This window comes from Callorhinchus milii, unplaced genomic scaffold, assembly GCF_018977255.1.
Source record: "Callorhinchus milii isolate IMCB2004 unplaced genomic scaffold, IMCB_Cmil_1.0 Scaffold28, whole genome shotgun sequence".
Classification (NCBI taxonomy): domain Eukaryota; kingdom Metazoa; phylum Chordata; class Chondrichthyes; order Chimaeriformes; family Callorhinchidae; genus Callorhinchus; species Callorhinchus milii.
Genome location: NW_024704769.1, coordinates 3,277,494 through 3,292,466, shown reverse-complemented (window position 1 = coordinate 3,292,466; position 14,973 = coordinate 3,277,494). Strand labels below are relative to the sequence as shown.

At 46.2% G+C, this 14,973-nt stretch overlaps 2 protein-coding genes across 3 annotated transcripts in view; one reads left to right on the top strand and one right to left on the bottom strand.

The window, feature by feature from the left end:
- The window catches only part of LOC103190268 (ANTXR cell adhesion molecule 1), a 40,583-nt gene extending 38,866 nt beyond the window's left edge, over positions 1-1,717 (top strand). Inside the window, exon 18 of the mRNA XM_007910987.2 lies at positions 647-1,717. Coding sequence (XP_007909178.1) covers positions 647-958 — 312 coding nt within the window. The 3' untranslated portion in view covers positions 959-1,717. The remainder of the gene's footprint in view (positions 1-646) is intronic.
- Positions 1,718-5,195: 3,478 nt separating this feature from the next.
- Positions 5,196-14,973, bottom strand: part of LOC103190263 (glutamine--fructose-6-phosphate aminotransferase [isomerizing] 1) — a 37,556-nt gene continuing 27,778 nt past the window's right edge. For both annotated transcript variants that reach the window (XM_042344448.1, XM_042344449.1), the window contains 3 exons: positions 11,289-11,456; positions 10,538-10,699; positions 5,196-8,873 (listed from right to left, as the gene is read on the bottom strand). In XM_042344448.1, the coding sequence (XP_042200382.1) occupies positions 8,829-8,873; positions 10,538-10,699; positions 11,289-11,456 (375 nt within the window). In that variant the 3' untranslated portion in view covers positions 5,196-8,828. The remainder of the gene's footprint in view (positions 8,874-10,537; positions 10,700-11,288; positions 11,457-14,973) is intronic.

Here is a 14,973-nt window from a genome sequence, read left to right as displayed (position 1 = left end):
TGCTGCACTGAGCCTCGCTCTCTGTCTCTCTCGCTCATCACCAGCACGGCACAAGCTGAAGTACTGGGACTGAGCCAAGCACGCTGCACTGTGCTGGCTTTAACCCTTATCGTGCTCGGCCTGTTTCAGAGCTCAGATCCTCACCCTCACCTACAAACCATGCAGTCCCGTCATGTAGTGTTTACAGCACTCTCGCCTCGCAAGCGAGAGGACCCGGGTTCGATTCCCGGGCGGTGTGAAACCTTAGGCAGGTTTCCTTACTCCCCTCACACGCCTCCGTTTACCCAGCAGTGAGCAGAAACCCGGGTTGTTAGCCGATTGGCGGATGGCTTTCCGAGGGTCGATTATCCCTCCGAAAACAAAAATCTGGTCACTCAATCCACGACTGTTTGTGGGGACGTTGCTGTGCGCAATTGGCTGCCACATTTCGCTCACAAAGTCAATCTATTTTACAGTGTATCCCGCGAAGCACTTTGAGACGTCTCGAAGACGTGATAAGACGCCGTATCAAATGCGAGGATTATTATTATGATCATCATCATGCTACACCAAGGGAAGGGGCTTCTCTAAATGCAAGTTGTTTTCGCTGTTTCTATATAATTATCTGTACTAAAATGGCTAATAGCTGTCTTTGTGTTCTCTGCAGGGCTGTTGCATCAATTTCACAAGGGTGAACGCCAACAATAACCCCTACAGATATCCCATCTACAACAACATGCCGCGGGCTAACGGTGGGCTGGCTCCCATCTACTCCCCCGGCATCAACTCCCCCAGCGGCAACTCCCCCAGCGCCAGCCCCCCCGCATCATCTGTGCCTTCCCCAGAACCGTCACCCACCCAGTCGACCTCTCCGTCGCCAAGTTCATCACCGAGCTCCACCCTCCCCCCGCCGCCCGCCGGGCCCCCACCTACGCGGGCGCCGCCCCCATCCCGCCCGCCTCCTCGCCCGTCTTTCTAGCCGCACGCCATCAACCCTTCCGCCGAGCAGCTGACGGGAAGGGCGTGCGAAGGCGTACTGTGTGAAAGCCTCTCACGGGTGGTGAGGAAACTGTTCTCTCTCGTGTCAGTCTGTTGGGGGTGAATCCCCGACCAGCCCAGCGGAACGTTACACCGCGATATCCTTTCTGAACTCGTGCCAGCTCCGACCGGCAGCCATTCTCTTACATGTGATCGATCAATTGTCGCTTAGGAATGCGTGATGTATTGATACTTCACTGTTACCGTTTTACGCAGCATATTATCCTATTACACTTAGCTCGCTTAACGCAGAATTGGGATCTCGAGGCGATAAAAGACGTTGGATTTTGCCCCAGAATGTTGAAGCAATTGACGAGGCAGAGAATCTCAATAACACTGATGTTCATTGATTTTCTGGCACTATTGGTGTAAAGCTCATTACTTTTGTGAAGGTTTTCTCCTGGTGTGCGCAGGAGATTTGTTCCACTGCTGCCCCTGTCGGCTGAACCCACTGGGCCACAGGAGACATCTTGCTGGGGAGATAGGAAGGAATAGCAACGTGGAGGTAATTCAGGCCACTGCACTGATATCAACCCTTTTGATCCACGTGCCTTATACCTGAGTAACCGCTCTGTGACCTGATCAGGCTCCATCTTGACTCTGCCGTTGGCTTGTGAAGCACAGCCTCACCCCATTTCCACCCGATTGCCCAGATGAGCACGTTCACCTACAAAATACAGTCACTACAGTTCACAGTCAATCCCGTGAAGAGCTTTGACACGTTTTGAGAACGTGATAAGGCTTGGTATCCAATACAAGGATATACATATATAATAATAATATAATCACTCTTTTGAAACATTTATTAGTTTTGAGTGCCGAAACTTGTTTTTCTCTCCCCCTTCTCTCTCTCTCTCTCTCTCTCTGGACCGACACCAAATACTAAATGTTGTCAGGCAAGCGGGCAATCAATCTGCTGGCCACGTTATGCTGAAACTGGCCGCTGGCAGGTGCAATCGAGCGGGCTGGGTGCGTTGAGAAGTGACAACAGGCACAATATACCCAGTGTGTAGTTTGGGGGGGGGGGGGGTGGGTGGGGGTCACATTCTGTAGACCAGAGGAGCATTGGAGCGCTCTCTCTCTCTCTCACTCACTCTCTCTCGGTCTGTCCCTGCGTTAAATTGACTGGTGCTGCGCATTTGGTCCCGCAAATGACAGACGATTCAGCGCCCGAGCGCTGCGCTCTGGAAATAACTTTTCCTTTGTTGCAAGCGCAGCCAGTGAAACTAGGTCACTCAGGCTCCTCGACCCAACTTCCACCAGCACACGGCTAACACGGCAAACGTCACACGCTGCGAGTGGATTTCCGAGAGGCGGGTGCGACACCTGGTGGCTGCAAATAAGTACTGCGCCCATCGCCCTGAAAACCCCAACAGCGGCCAAATCCTACGTCCGGTTTGAAGAACCACGTATGTGCTGCCATGTGCCTTGATTTCCCCTGTCGTTCCGTTAGATCGCTTGGCTGAGTGCCTGACACTCATGTGGCTTAGCCCTGTGCAGACGCTGTTCTCCAGCAGGCATTAGGACGGAGGCAAACTGGTACAGAGTGGGTTAATTCCGAATTCACTGAGGTCCTGCACTTTTCCAGCTCTTGATTCCTCACCCAGATTAATCCTGAGCTAAGTCGCTGTTGAATTTGCAGATGCATCAGTGATTTTTGAGTATGCTTTAAGAGTTTCTTTGGCCGCTAAATTAAGTCTGCCGGGTGAGATCGGCTCATGTTAGAATCCCTGCACGGAGAATCTGGACGGCAAGTTTACCGAGTGTGGCGATGACGTCAAACGCCATCAGGCCGAGAGAGAGGGATGTCGAGAGGGGCCATAACCAGCTGACTCGCTGGCTTGCAGTTGAGGGTTTGAGGAGTCTGAGGGATCCAGAGCAGAGCTCAAGGATGAGAAGGAAGGGCAGGCGATATTTAAGGAGCAAGGAAAGTGTGCATTTGTTGAGACAAGTGTCTATCAGAACTTCCGCCTACACTACTATCTGTGGAAAGGCGGTGAGGGGAGGAGGGGGGTGTGGGGGTGTGAGGAGAAAGTACTAACCGTGCCTTAAAGCACAGCATGTTGCTAGAATGTCAAGACCCACTGAGTGGTATTTCCAATCAATTGGAGAACATAGCACGAGAACATTGACAATACATATAGCGCCTTTCACGTAGGGAGAAGGTCTCAAAGCACTTTATGAGGAGAGCATGAGAGTTTAGCAAAGACTACGCAACAGTTACACTAACTGTCCTAAGCAGAACGGGAGGGCGAAAAGCGACAATGTTAAAGTGGAGTCCTATAACAAGAGTGGGGGGAGGACGATTTATTTTGAAGCCTGCCTTGAATGAGGTGATGGAAGAGAATGAGTAAGTCAGGCGGACTCTGGGTTAGAGTAAAAAGCAAATTGTTGCGGGTTACGGAGAGCTGTATCAACCATCTCACTTTGTGCTCGACGTCTATGGAAAGGAAGCCATTTCTAAGCGTGGAAAGCATTTTTTTCGGTTGGTGGTGGGGATGGGGGGGTGGGGGGGAGAGGGGGGTTTGTAAATTACTGTACAGAAGCCAAACAGTTTATGGCATTTTTTTTTTTTAACCAAGCTGTGCTTGTTGAAACATTTTCTTACTTTTTGTTTTGTATAAAGTTTTTCCTTTTGGGTTTCCAAACGAGGGCTTGACTTCCACAGTACTCACCGCTGCAGTAAGATAGCTACAAGAACACAGCTTTGCTTCCAGAGAAGGTCCTTTCTGACTTGAGACAAGTGTGCATTGCTGCTTGGCTCTCGTCTGTGTGAGGACACCCTCTCCCACACTGTCCTAGGCTTGGATTCCCGAAGCGAAGTGTTTAGAGAGGATCCGGGTTCAATTCCCTGGCGAAATCTTACACAAGTTTCTTTACTCCACACGCCTCTGTTCACCGAGCAATAAGTCGGAATCCGGTTGTTCGTCGATTGGCGGATCGATTTCCAGGGCTAATAATCCCTCCCAAAATAATAATAATAATAAATTTGGTCATTCAATCCATGACTGTTTGTGGAGACGCCGCTGTGCGTAATTGGCTGCCGCGTTTCGCCCACAAATACAGTCAATTCAGTTTACAGTATAGTCTGTGAAGCGCTCTTGAGATGAGGCGCTATATCAAATGCAAGGATTATCATCATCACTTGAGAGTGCAAGGTAAGAGATGGTGAAATGCCCTCTGTGTGTCACTACCCCTCAAGCACAGATTGTGCCTTACCCTCTCTCACTCTGCTGTTCTTCTGTAGAGTTTTGCCGTAGCAAGACCAGCGCAGCTACTCCTCAAGCAGGAAGCTGTTGGGTGAGCCAATGCACAGCCTAATGTTCTTAAGTCTCTTCTGCGTGTGATGCTGTTGAATACAGGCTGAAAAGTATTTGATATTCATTTAATACACTGTAGATGGTGAGTTTTTTTTTAATGCCAAAGAGTATCTATCAATCCCTTGTGACCTGCACAAGAAACTCTTGCAAGCATCCTTAACTGGCGGAAGTGGGTTCATTATAGTAGTGAGTGCCTAGAATTGAGATGAAATCTATTGTAGAAATTACAGGGACAAAGAGGAGGCCACTTGGCCCATGGAGTCCAACCTTGGTGTTAGCTCCACCACTGGAGCGACCTCTTCCAATCCCAATCTTCAAGTCAGCTCTGAACAATGACTCTTTGTGCACAGTCAATGACTTGCAGCACACTGGAACAAACCACTAAACACCTTCGTTCAGCTTTGAGGATCCACTTGAATTCTGTGGAGATTTCAGACTAAAAAGAGAACTGCATCTGGCTTACTGGGTGATGTTTGGGAACTTGTATTTTGTTGGGCCCGAAGCCCAGCAAGCCAAAATGCCTGGCCACCCGTCAGCAATCCGATGCAATCAATCAGATGGTGATGGTACTGATTTGAGTCTTGGGAGCCACTGGAGGCAGACTCCCCCAAACTGTGTTCGAATGGAACGGACACAAAATACTGGCACCGCAGTTATGAAGGTTCGAGGAAAATTGACATGATGAGATACTGCTTTTTATCTGTTCTCTTTCCCTTTATGTAACTTTTGTCCAAATAAATTTGGTGTGCTTGTAAAATGCCTGTGCTGTCTGTGTCCTTGTGGGAGTGAGTTTATAATCCAGACTGGCGCTCCAGTAATAAGTACTGAAGACCACACAGAGAGGCGGTAGGTCTCTTCTGCAGTGTATAAGTTTTTAATCATTCCCCCCCCACCGGTTCTCAATTAATCCCCAAGCATAAAGTCCAGCTCCCCAAGATAGGCTAAAACACTGAACCACTGACACTTAAACCATCACTCAATCAACAACAAATAACACAGATACTCCAGATCAATTGCTTTCATGTTAGTTTTGGTTTCATTACGTTCAGTGCCACAAAGCGCACAGAAGATTTTACCTATGTTCACTTGTAACCTTCTAGGGTCAAATAGCTGCGATCTCACACTTGCCAAACGTCCCTAAAATGTTAGAGGTCGCATTTTGCTGGTGGGGGAAGTCACACTAAATTGCAAGCATTGGTTTCAATCACTGTGCTAAAAACTCAAGCAAACTACCAGTCTGGCCTAGTCACCTTTTATCTGATTCTAAATTGAATTTCGATACTGCAAATGTGTGTGTGTGTGAATCTTAAAGACCTGCATCGCTCTTCAAACCACAAGAAGATGCCTTTTCAGACACAGAGAGCAGAGGTAGCAAGTTACCACCATGGCCTGTGTGTGAAAGCGATGGCAGTGCACTCACACTTAAGTTACAACAATGTGTTGAACGCATTGGATTTGATAGCAATTCGCTCAGCGATGGCTTACATCTTAAACCTATGCGGGAAGCTCTGTTAAGTTTGGTGCACGGTTGATGGAAACGACAACAGCACTGGGACTGTGTCAGTACACAGTCCCACCTGGTCAATTGCGCTGCATCAACAATTTTCTCGGTTTTCTTCTCCTTTTATCTCTAGTTTCCCTTTGTGGAATAAACAAGACGGGATTTAAGTCGGCTCAAATAGTTTACGTTACTCAATTACAATTGCGTGACTGCGTTCGTTCAGGAAATTGTTAACTGGGGGTCAATGGAATGACTCATCCAAGGCTTCACCGTTAAGCCAAAACAACTCTGGTTTAATGCGGTGCTTATTTTTTTGTTCAATAAAAATTCTAGTTACAGCATTGAGGTTTAATGCCACTCAGATTACATTCTGAATTTCATTTCCAGGCAAACTGAGCAAAGCATGATTTGATGATTCAGCAAACTGCTTGTTGAATATTGCAACTCCGGTGATGATCTCTCACAATGCCACACAGTGCACTCTGCTCCTGTCCGCTTTGACATAGCTGCAGTCAACCTAATTTACTGTGGAGCCTGGTGCAAACTTCACACGGCAGTAGTAAATCTGGACTGGATTAAGCCGCCGGGCGTCGAAGGGAATTTCGAAGCTGGTGGTAGCAGCAAAGCAATGATAATTCCAGTTTCCCCTCTTCCCCCCGAATCAGCGCGAGACCATAAAGTAAAGATTCCAGAACAATGGTTAATGTGCGCTCTGGGCTGACAGGGTCTGGAGAGCGCAGTGCACGAGTTGGCTCTGTACCCAGAACAGCTCCCCTGCTGACTCCCTCCAGCTCCGTCAAGTTACACTGCAGGTATTTTGTCTTGAATACACAACAGTGGCGTGGCTGCATTCTTTCTACCCAGGCAAATCAGAGTTAACCAGCGATGAAATTAGCAGAGAGAGATTGTACTCAATGGCTTCCTCATAGTCAACGAAACACGGCTCGTCCGAATTACCTCATGCACCCAGAGTGGATTTGAAGCAAGAAGCCCATTCACACAGCAGTCAATCTCAGACCCACGGTTACACTGAGCCGTTTAAACGCCACTACGTGGAAGGACATGAATGTTGTGCAGTTATAACAAGAAAAAATACCTTTATAAACCCCACCCAGTGTCAGTCACCACACTTGACTGCAAGTGGAATTTCTCAGCACAGATTTCAGCACAAGTTCTATTCCCAGGCTGTTGCAAAGCACAATGTTTAGCAAAATGAGAGATGCCAACATTTAGAGGTCACAGGGTATTATTATTATATTATTACCATTATTGCAGCAGAATACACTTCTTACAAAATTCCAGTTGTACCCAAAGCGGAGACAGGCCCCCAGATTGGTTATATTGTGCTGAATCTGGAATCAGGTTGAAGTGAGATGAATAAATGGTTTGCAGCATTGTTTTTTTTGTTTTGGAATGTGCGCACTCTCCCACCTCCCCCTCCCAGCCCGGAGGGGAGCACCTTGCTTACTTATTAGAGTCAATTAGACGCAGGCTGGCAAGAGCCAAGGCTGAGGGTCCCCAGTGTGCATAGGGTAACTCCTGGAATTTAGTTGGCTTTAACCACATGGTTTGCTGTTGAGAACAATATCTGTCAAGCTTTCCAGCCGCTTGAACTCCCGCACCTATCTTTATCTAGTGCGGGGCTAAAAATTCTGTCATTTGTATGGGGGAGGGTGGGGGGGAGGGGTTAAGCCAGAGGTAATATTATTTCTTTTGGAAGTCAGCGAATATGAGAGAGTTCTAATAGATAAGCCCACAAAATATGCAGATTCCAAGTTTCCACATCGACAGACAGATTTGGGATTGAAACCAATCGACACCACAGAGGCCACATCCTTATGTGTTTAAAGCATTCTTTTCAATGAATATGAAAGTTCTGTACCCCAAAGCTTATCAGGTTTGAAGGGGATTCTGTTGCCAGACACATGCAGGGAAATTCAGGAATCCTCGTACTAAAAACTTCATGTCACCATTAACCGGAATCAACTAAAATTAATCACAGTATAAAGTACTAAGCTGTTATAAATAATTAACTATACAGCTTTAATATTTCAATAAAGCCTAAAGAATTCTTGCTGTCAGTTTCGACAGTCTGATTCCTCCTCGCTGTTTCTAATCTAAAGTCGCATGTGCGTGCAAGATACTGAGCTGTCTTCTATCAACGCATTGCGTTTTCTAGTGAGTGAGTGAGCAGGTTATAGCGGGAGCCAGTCGCTTGTGAGAAAACGCATTGATGTGAAACTTCCCCAATCCCGTTTATAATCAGGATTACGTTAAGAGATTTCCCTGCAGCTACACACTAGGGCAACACCCCACTTTATACAAAATGTGCAAGTTTACTCCCCGAAAGATGCAAACGGGTTGTACTTCAAAACAAAGTGGTGGATTGAAGCAGTCAACGGTGTGGCCAGGAGTCCCCCTGACGGGAAGAATGAAACTGGCTCTGATTCTCAGGCGTCGCAAACTAAAGATGAGTAGATAAGGCAGCGAGAGAAATGATCGGAGGATAATGGGACGGGCAAGCTCTCCGTTAAGAGGTTTCAACGCGGAACATTCTTAGCGCCCGGTTAGGGTCGCAGGCGCCGTTCCGACTCTGGAGTCCGCTGAAGAAAAATGCAACAGAGTGGCAGAGAAAATTCTGCTTGGATTTTGAGCAACAACAATGAAATGGAACGCACTCGGACGAAAAATAAACACGACACAAAAATGGTCACGGACTGGTCAGACCTACAATACTCCTCTCAGCACCCTTCACAACAACCTTCTGCCCTGCCCAGGAGCCCTTGCCTTACACCGTATCATTCTAGACTTTACCCACACCCTCCCTCCACAGCACGTCCACATGTATTCCCACCAGACTAAAGAGTAAATTAAGATTTATACAGTATTTTGTTTGTTAAAAAATAAAGAGTTAAGAATGCTCAGGTTAAAAAAAAAGAAGTTGAATTCTTGGCCCTCTGTGTCTCGTGTGGTTTTGTCAGCCTCGAACTTCACTCCACGGTGACGGATTTGGCCAGGTTTCGTGGACAGTCAACCTTTGGGAACAGAGCGGAGCACCAGTTCAGTTCTTTGTTCACAAGACAACCTTTTCCCTGGCTGCTCTCTTTTTTTTTTCCTCTCCTCAAATGTTCTCCCTTCCTCCTCTTCTAAAGCCGCTGATTCCTGCTGGGATATGCCTCACGCCTGCCTGGCTGACATCCGGAAACTTAGCGTCCAGTGCGAATCACAGTGACTTTCCGTTCTGTAGGACTCAGCGCGACCAGCCTCTACCCGCTGGTCCATGAGGGCAGCTCTCGGGCATTTTTAAACTGCATTCTCTTCCCATTGTTTTGAAGGCTCTCCTTCCCTTGTCGTCATGTATCACTATCTGCCTGAGACGGAACCCAGATTTAGACCCAAACAGTTCCTAGCGCTACGCCTTCAGGAATTGTCTGGCGACGATCCTTTGTGCTACTTCTGGTGAACTTTCAGACATCTCACTGGTATAACACTGAAGAGTGAAGCTTTTCCTCATTTTTTGCATCCAACATCAGAGGAAAGCAATTCCCGGGTTCAACCCAAACCTTGGAAGAACAGCCCTGAGTTCACCAATGTGTCATTACCATTTCACTTGCCCGTCAACCCTCTCAGTAAGATTGTGGGGTTAGTCCCAGTTTTGGGAGCTGTGCCCCTGACCTGCGTCTGTTGAGAAGTGGGTTGGAATGGGACGAAGCTCTAGCTAGGGTGGCTGTCCTTGGAATTTTGTGTGTTTGGTATACAGCCGTGAATGAAGGCATCGTAAGTATTTTTTGCATTTCTGATACTAAAATCAGAGAAAGAGAAAACCGGGAAGAGTAACGCAGTTTCAGAAAGATTTTGCTTTTTTGGGGGGGAAACTGGGCCGAGTGGTGGCAGATGCAGTTTAACTACAGATAAATGTTGGGTGTCAAAAGGGGCGGACGCGTTAAATGTTTTTAGATAGTTGTTATTTTCGGAAGGATGCAGTAAAATTAAGAGCGATACTGTGCAGTAAAAACGCAAGGCTCAGATTCCTCTGGCGTATATACTGTGCAGTTTGAACAGCTAATTTTAGTCAGAATACTCTTGCCCTGGTGGAGAACTCAGCATGAGAGAATCGCGGCTATCAGAATTTAAATCACAAAGCAAAGTTACGGAGATTTCTCGGTCTGGTCTGTCCTCTGGCTTTCAGGTTTGTTAAGATTATGAAGAGGATTGATCCCAGTTGCTCAATGTTGCTACCGATTCAAATGTGGGAGGACGGGACGATTTAAAATCAGGATGTTCGGAGTGAGAAGTTAAGTGACATTTTTTGCTTCAAGTTTAAAAATGAGCCAGCGTTTGGCTGAAGGAGCTGTTGAATGTTTAAACCGATTCAAAAGCGATGGTGTGCTTTGAGAGGCAGAGAAGGGATGGAGAGATGTTTGAATATCTAAAAATACTAATGCTCTTGAGATCATACTGTATACTGTTCTCACACGTGGACTTTCCTCTCACAGCAACATTTTTCGAACAACAAAGTATTCCACTTAACATGCTTTTTGCGCCAATTAAAAATACCTTTTGTTGTGATTGCACGTCTATTAAGCTGATTTCCTGAGCAGCCCTCCCCCTCCCTGACGTTTTGTACGATTAAAGGGTGTGCGTGTGTGTGTGTGTGAGAGAAAGAGCCCAGCTTTGTATCCCAGACTCCATTACTCACATCGTATCCTCGCAGAACAGCGAGATGGAAGGACAGCAGTTGCAGCGGTATCACACTGAGGATCCCTTGCAGACAATCCACCGTGTGAGGCACTTTGATCACCCGGTTAGCATTCTTCATGGTCTCGATGTCATCCTTGTCGCAGATCACAATCGGGCGGCCCTGACATTAAGCAGATACACCAGTAAATCAACTCGCGTTTCACCCACAAAATATACAGGTAATTCCCTTTTACAGTATGTCCTGTAAAGCGCTTTGAGACGTCTCAAAGATGTGATCAGATGCTGTATCAGAATAACAACTCCACCACCAACCACTTGGATTTATATAGCGCCCTCCACACCATAGTTTGAACACAATGATATCCCCACAAACAGCCATGGAGTGAATGATCACTCCCTTTTCTTTTTGCCGCAGGATCTTTAACTTCCGGCTAAACAGGGCATAGACGGTTTAATGTCTCATCCAAAGGATGGGGCCTCCGACAACGTAGGGCTGTGCCAGCACCGCATTTTGCTGATTTTGCTAAGCGTTGTTCCAAAACCTTGCCGAGCAGATGAACTGTGCTGCGCAATGAGGGGCAATTGACCGCTTCCCCTCTCTATATATTAAAAAAAAGCATTCCCCTCTCCCACGCCGAGTCATGGTGACGTGGGAGATTCGGAAGGAGCAAGCAGACCACATTCGTATTGTCTTCTTAAGTGGAACAAGAGGCTTAAACCCACACAAAAAAAACCTGGGTCTCTCTCACCTGTCGTGCAACCACTTGCTGCAGGGCGCTCTGGCACTTTGTGTAGGTGTGGTCACGCATGATGACCATGATGACTGGCATTAGCTTGTCCACCAGGGCCAGTGGGCCGTGCTTCAGTTCCCCAGCCAGAATGCCCTCAGAGTGCATGTACGTGATCTCTTTAATTTTCTGTAAAAAGCAAAGCAAAACACAAGGTCACTCCCACACTTCCTTCGCAATGAATCCCGCGAAGCGCTTTGAGACGTCCTCCCCAAGCGAAAGGTGCCATATAATAATTTATTAATGCATTTGACGCAGCGCCTTATCACGTCTTTGAGACGTCTCAAAGCGCTTCACAGGATATCCTGCAAAGTGAATTGTCTGCATATTCTGAGGGTGAAACGTGGCAGCCAATTGCGCACAGCAGTTTCCCACAAACAGTCGTAGATTGAGTGACCAAATTAATANTTTTTTTGGAACAAATTTTTATTATTAGCCCCCAGCCAGGCGACTGACCACCAGGCGTGAGGAGCAAGGAAACTTGCCTAACATTTCGCCCTACCAGCCCGGGATTCAAACCCGGGTCTTCTCACTTGGTAAAGCACTTGCCTATATCAAATTCAAGGTTTTTTCCATTACAGACACAGATCGGTAGCGATCAATGCTAAACATTCTCAGCTCTGCAGTCTCTAACCAACTTCCCAAGAGTGGCTTGACAGGCATGGCCCAGAATGTTTGGCAGACTCCCCGAAACACTGGAAAGCAATGATTTCTTTTGAAAAAAAAACAGGCAAACTGTGCTCGAAAAACACGGTTCTTTGTTTTACATAAGACTTGTATAAACAACTGCGATATCGGACAAAACAATGTAAAATCTCTCTGAATAAAATGTACTAGTTTTTCTTTTAACCATGAAATGCATAGTATGAAGTTAAAAAAAATTATTGAAAAGCTATATTCAGACAGTGCCGGAAATACTCTGTGGTTGAACAAGTTTATAATAAGCAATGGGAACCAGCTAATAAATTTTAGAAGGAACATACAGCTGTTGGAAAATTCAGCACTTGCAAGATAAGCAACATTTAAACCTTTTATGCACTTCATTACACTGCTTTCTTAACAGTAAGTCTCTTAACTATAATAAATAATCCTTGCTTTCACGTAGGGAGGACATCTCAAAGTTCTTCACAGGATTTACTGTAAAGAGTAACTCACAGATAGATGGACGTCCTCCTGATGTAAAAAGGCGCTATACAATGTAATCTGTTGTTGGGAGTTTGTATTTGTAGGCAAATATGGCAACCCATTTTAGAACAGCAATGTGCCACAAACAGCCACAGAGCGAATGATGGATTTTATTTGAAGGGTTGTTGCACAGGAGACCAGGAGAAAGTCCCTTTGCTGTTTGAATAATGCCAGGGGATCTTTAACGTCCACCTGAACAGACAGCCAGCACTTGAATCTCATCCGAAGAACCACACCTCCGACAATGCAATGCACCCCCAGCACTGCACTTGTGTGTTAGTCTACGATATACGAGCAAAAGTCCTGACGTGGGGCTTGAACCCACAACCTTCTGACCTGGAGGCGGGAGTGCTACCGCCTGAGCCAGGCTGGCGCACTTAGATGGAGCAGACGGGGCTGAAGCACTCATTTCCTCTTCTCCCTGTGCGAGAGTGAGTCTAACCGGTCCTGATTTCTGTAAATTATGTCGTCGAGACTTGCCAGACTATCCTGCTAAAAGGAGTTTTGTTTAATAGATTGTGCAAGTTAAAATGGATGTGTTTTTCCCCTCAGATAGACATGATTAATATTTGATGTTTTGAATCTAAGGGCTTCATATAATTCACTTCCTTTACACATGGTTCCAATTGATCACAGCCTGAATCCATGACCTTTTCCTACCGCAATAAAGGATTTGATTCTGGTGGGGCTGTAACTAATTAATGCCAGCACCGGGTCCTCGACTCAGACAATGCACAGCAGCTAAAGAGGTAAATAGGTTCATTATCTGATAGGAGAAACCCAGAGCGGAAGCAACTTTACTGATCTCCATTTTCCAATTAGTTTCCTCTCAATGGGCTGGAAGTTGAGGCGACTTGTTTGCAAATTAAAGTGTACAGAGAAGGCACATTAAAGACAATTACAGTGGGGGGGGTGAGAGAGGAGAGGTTGCTTGGGCAATTCTGGCACAAATACACTTAATCACTTAATGGCATGAAAAGCAGGATATTTTGCGGAGAAGGCAAGAATAAAAGGGAGTTGGGTATATGGGTGAAAAGAAAATATTTGCAGGGAAATGGGGAAAGAGTGGGTGAATGGGATTATTTGGTAGCTCTTTCAAACAGCCGCACAGGCACGATGGGCCGAATGGCCTCCTTCTGTGCTGTGATTCTAATAAGAAAGGTCTTGTGAAGCAAATCTGTTATGAATTGGTTTCGTTTGGGTATTTTTTTTTTTTGACTCGAATGGGCAGCGATCGGCAGTATGAGCCTGCTCTGCTCTTTCTCCTCTCCAGCCGAAGGGCTCCAATAATTAGTTGGATTGATTTAAGTAGCTGAATGTAAGTCTGCAGAACAAACAAAATCCAGGTCTGACATCGTGGTGGTCTAAAATGGAACAACGTATTGTTTCAGCTCCCAGTCTCACAAAAGACTTAAAAGTGCATTACACAAGGGAGTAAATGGTCCAAAATGACATTGCCCCAAGTGTGGAAGATATGTGCCATCCTGTCACCTCTACTATTGCCAACTCAACCTTAACACAGTCTCGAATTTACTTTACTGCAGCTCAGGGCTTCAAACTAATGCACTACAATTTATATTTAAACGGCGCCTTTCAAGCCGGGAGGACGTCCAAAGAGCTTGTCAGCTCCCACCCCTAGCCCATCCAGCACCGTGAAGCACTTTGAGACGTCCTCCGCTGAGAAAGGCGCTGCATAAATTCCACTGCATTGTGCTAACTGCAGGCAACAGAGTCGAGGTGAATACAGATAACATGGCAAAGACATGGCTTTAAAGCTCTGGCCAAATAAACAGGGGTTGAAAATTCCATTCCAGGGCTAGCTCTGGGCATTAGTAATTCCCAGGCAGATGTTGAGGATGGAGCTAATTATTTTTTTTTAAATGACACAGAGCTGGGTATTAGTTTTAGAGCAGCCAAATGAGAACCAGAAATCAAGCTTAAAAGATATGCTGTTCTAATACATTTCCCTTGTACAATCCAGGCACCACGGCAGGCCAAGTTTGAAAAGGTTCATTACAAACTGTTGGGTGCCTTGCCAAATCCCTGAAAGTACTATTGTGCTTATTAAATTGATTTGCGTAATTAAAAACAAGAATCTCCGGCAAAGCTCCAGCTGAGCACAGGCCAGACTGTGTCGCTGTTGTTCAATTCATGATCGAACAAAACATCCCAGGTGAGAGGAGCCGACTGCTGTGGTTTGCAAGCAGAAGCATCATAGAAGTCTCATAAAAAAACAGAACATAGAATTTGCTGACCAGTAAGCAATACAGTCCAGGCTTGTTGTAGCTCACTCATGAGCTCATAGAATCTTACACCGCAGAAAGAGGCCATTCAGCCCATCGTGCCTGTGCCTGCTCTCTGAAGGGTCTTGAGACGGGGCCTTGAAGGAGGCAATAATAATAATAAGGGCGGGTACAAGGCAAAGGGACTGTGATAATTATTATAGACGTACGATCCGAGC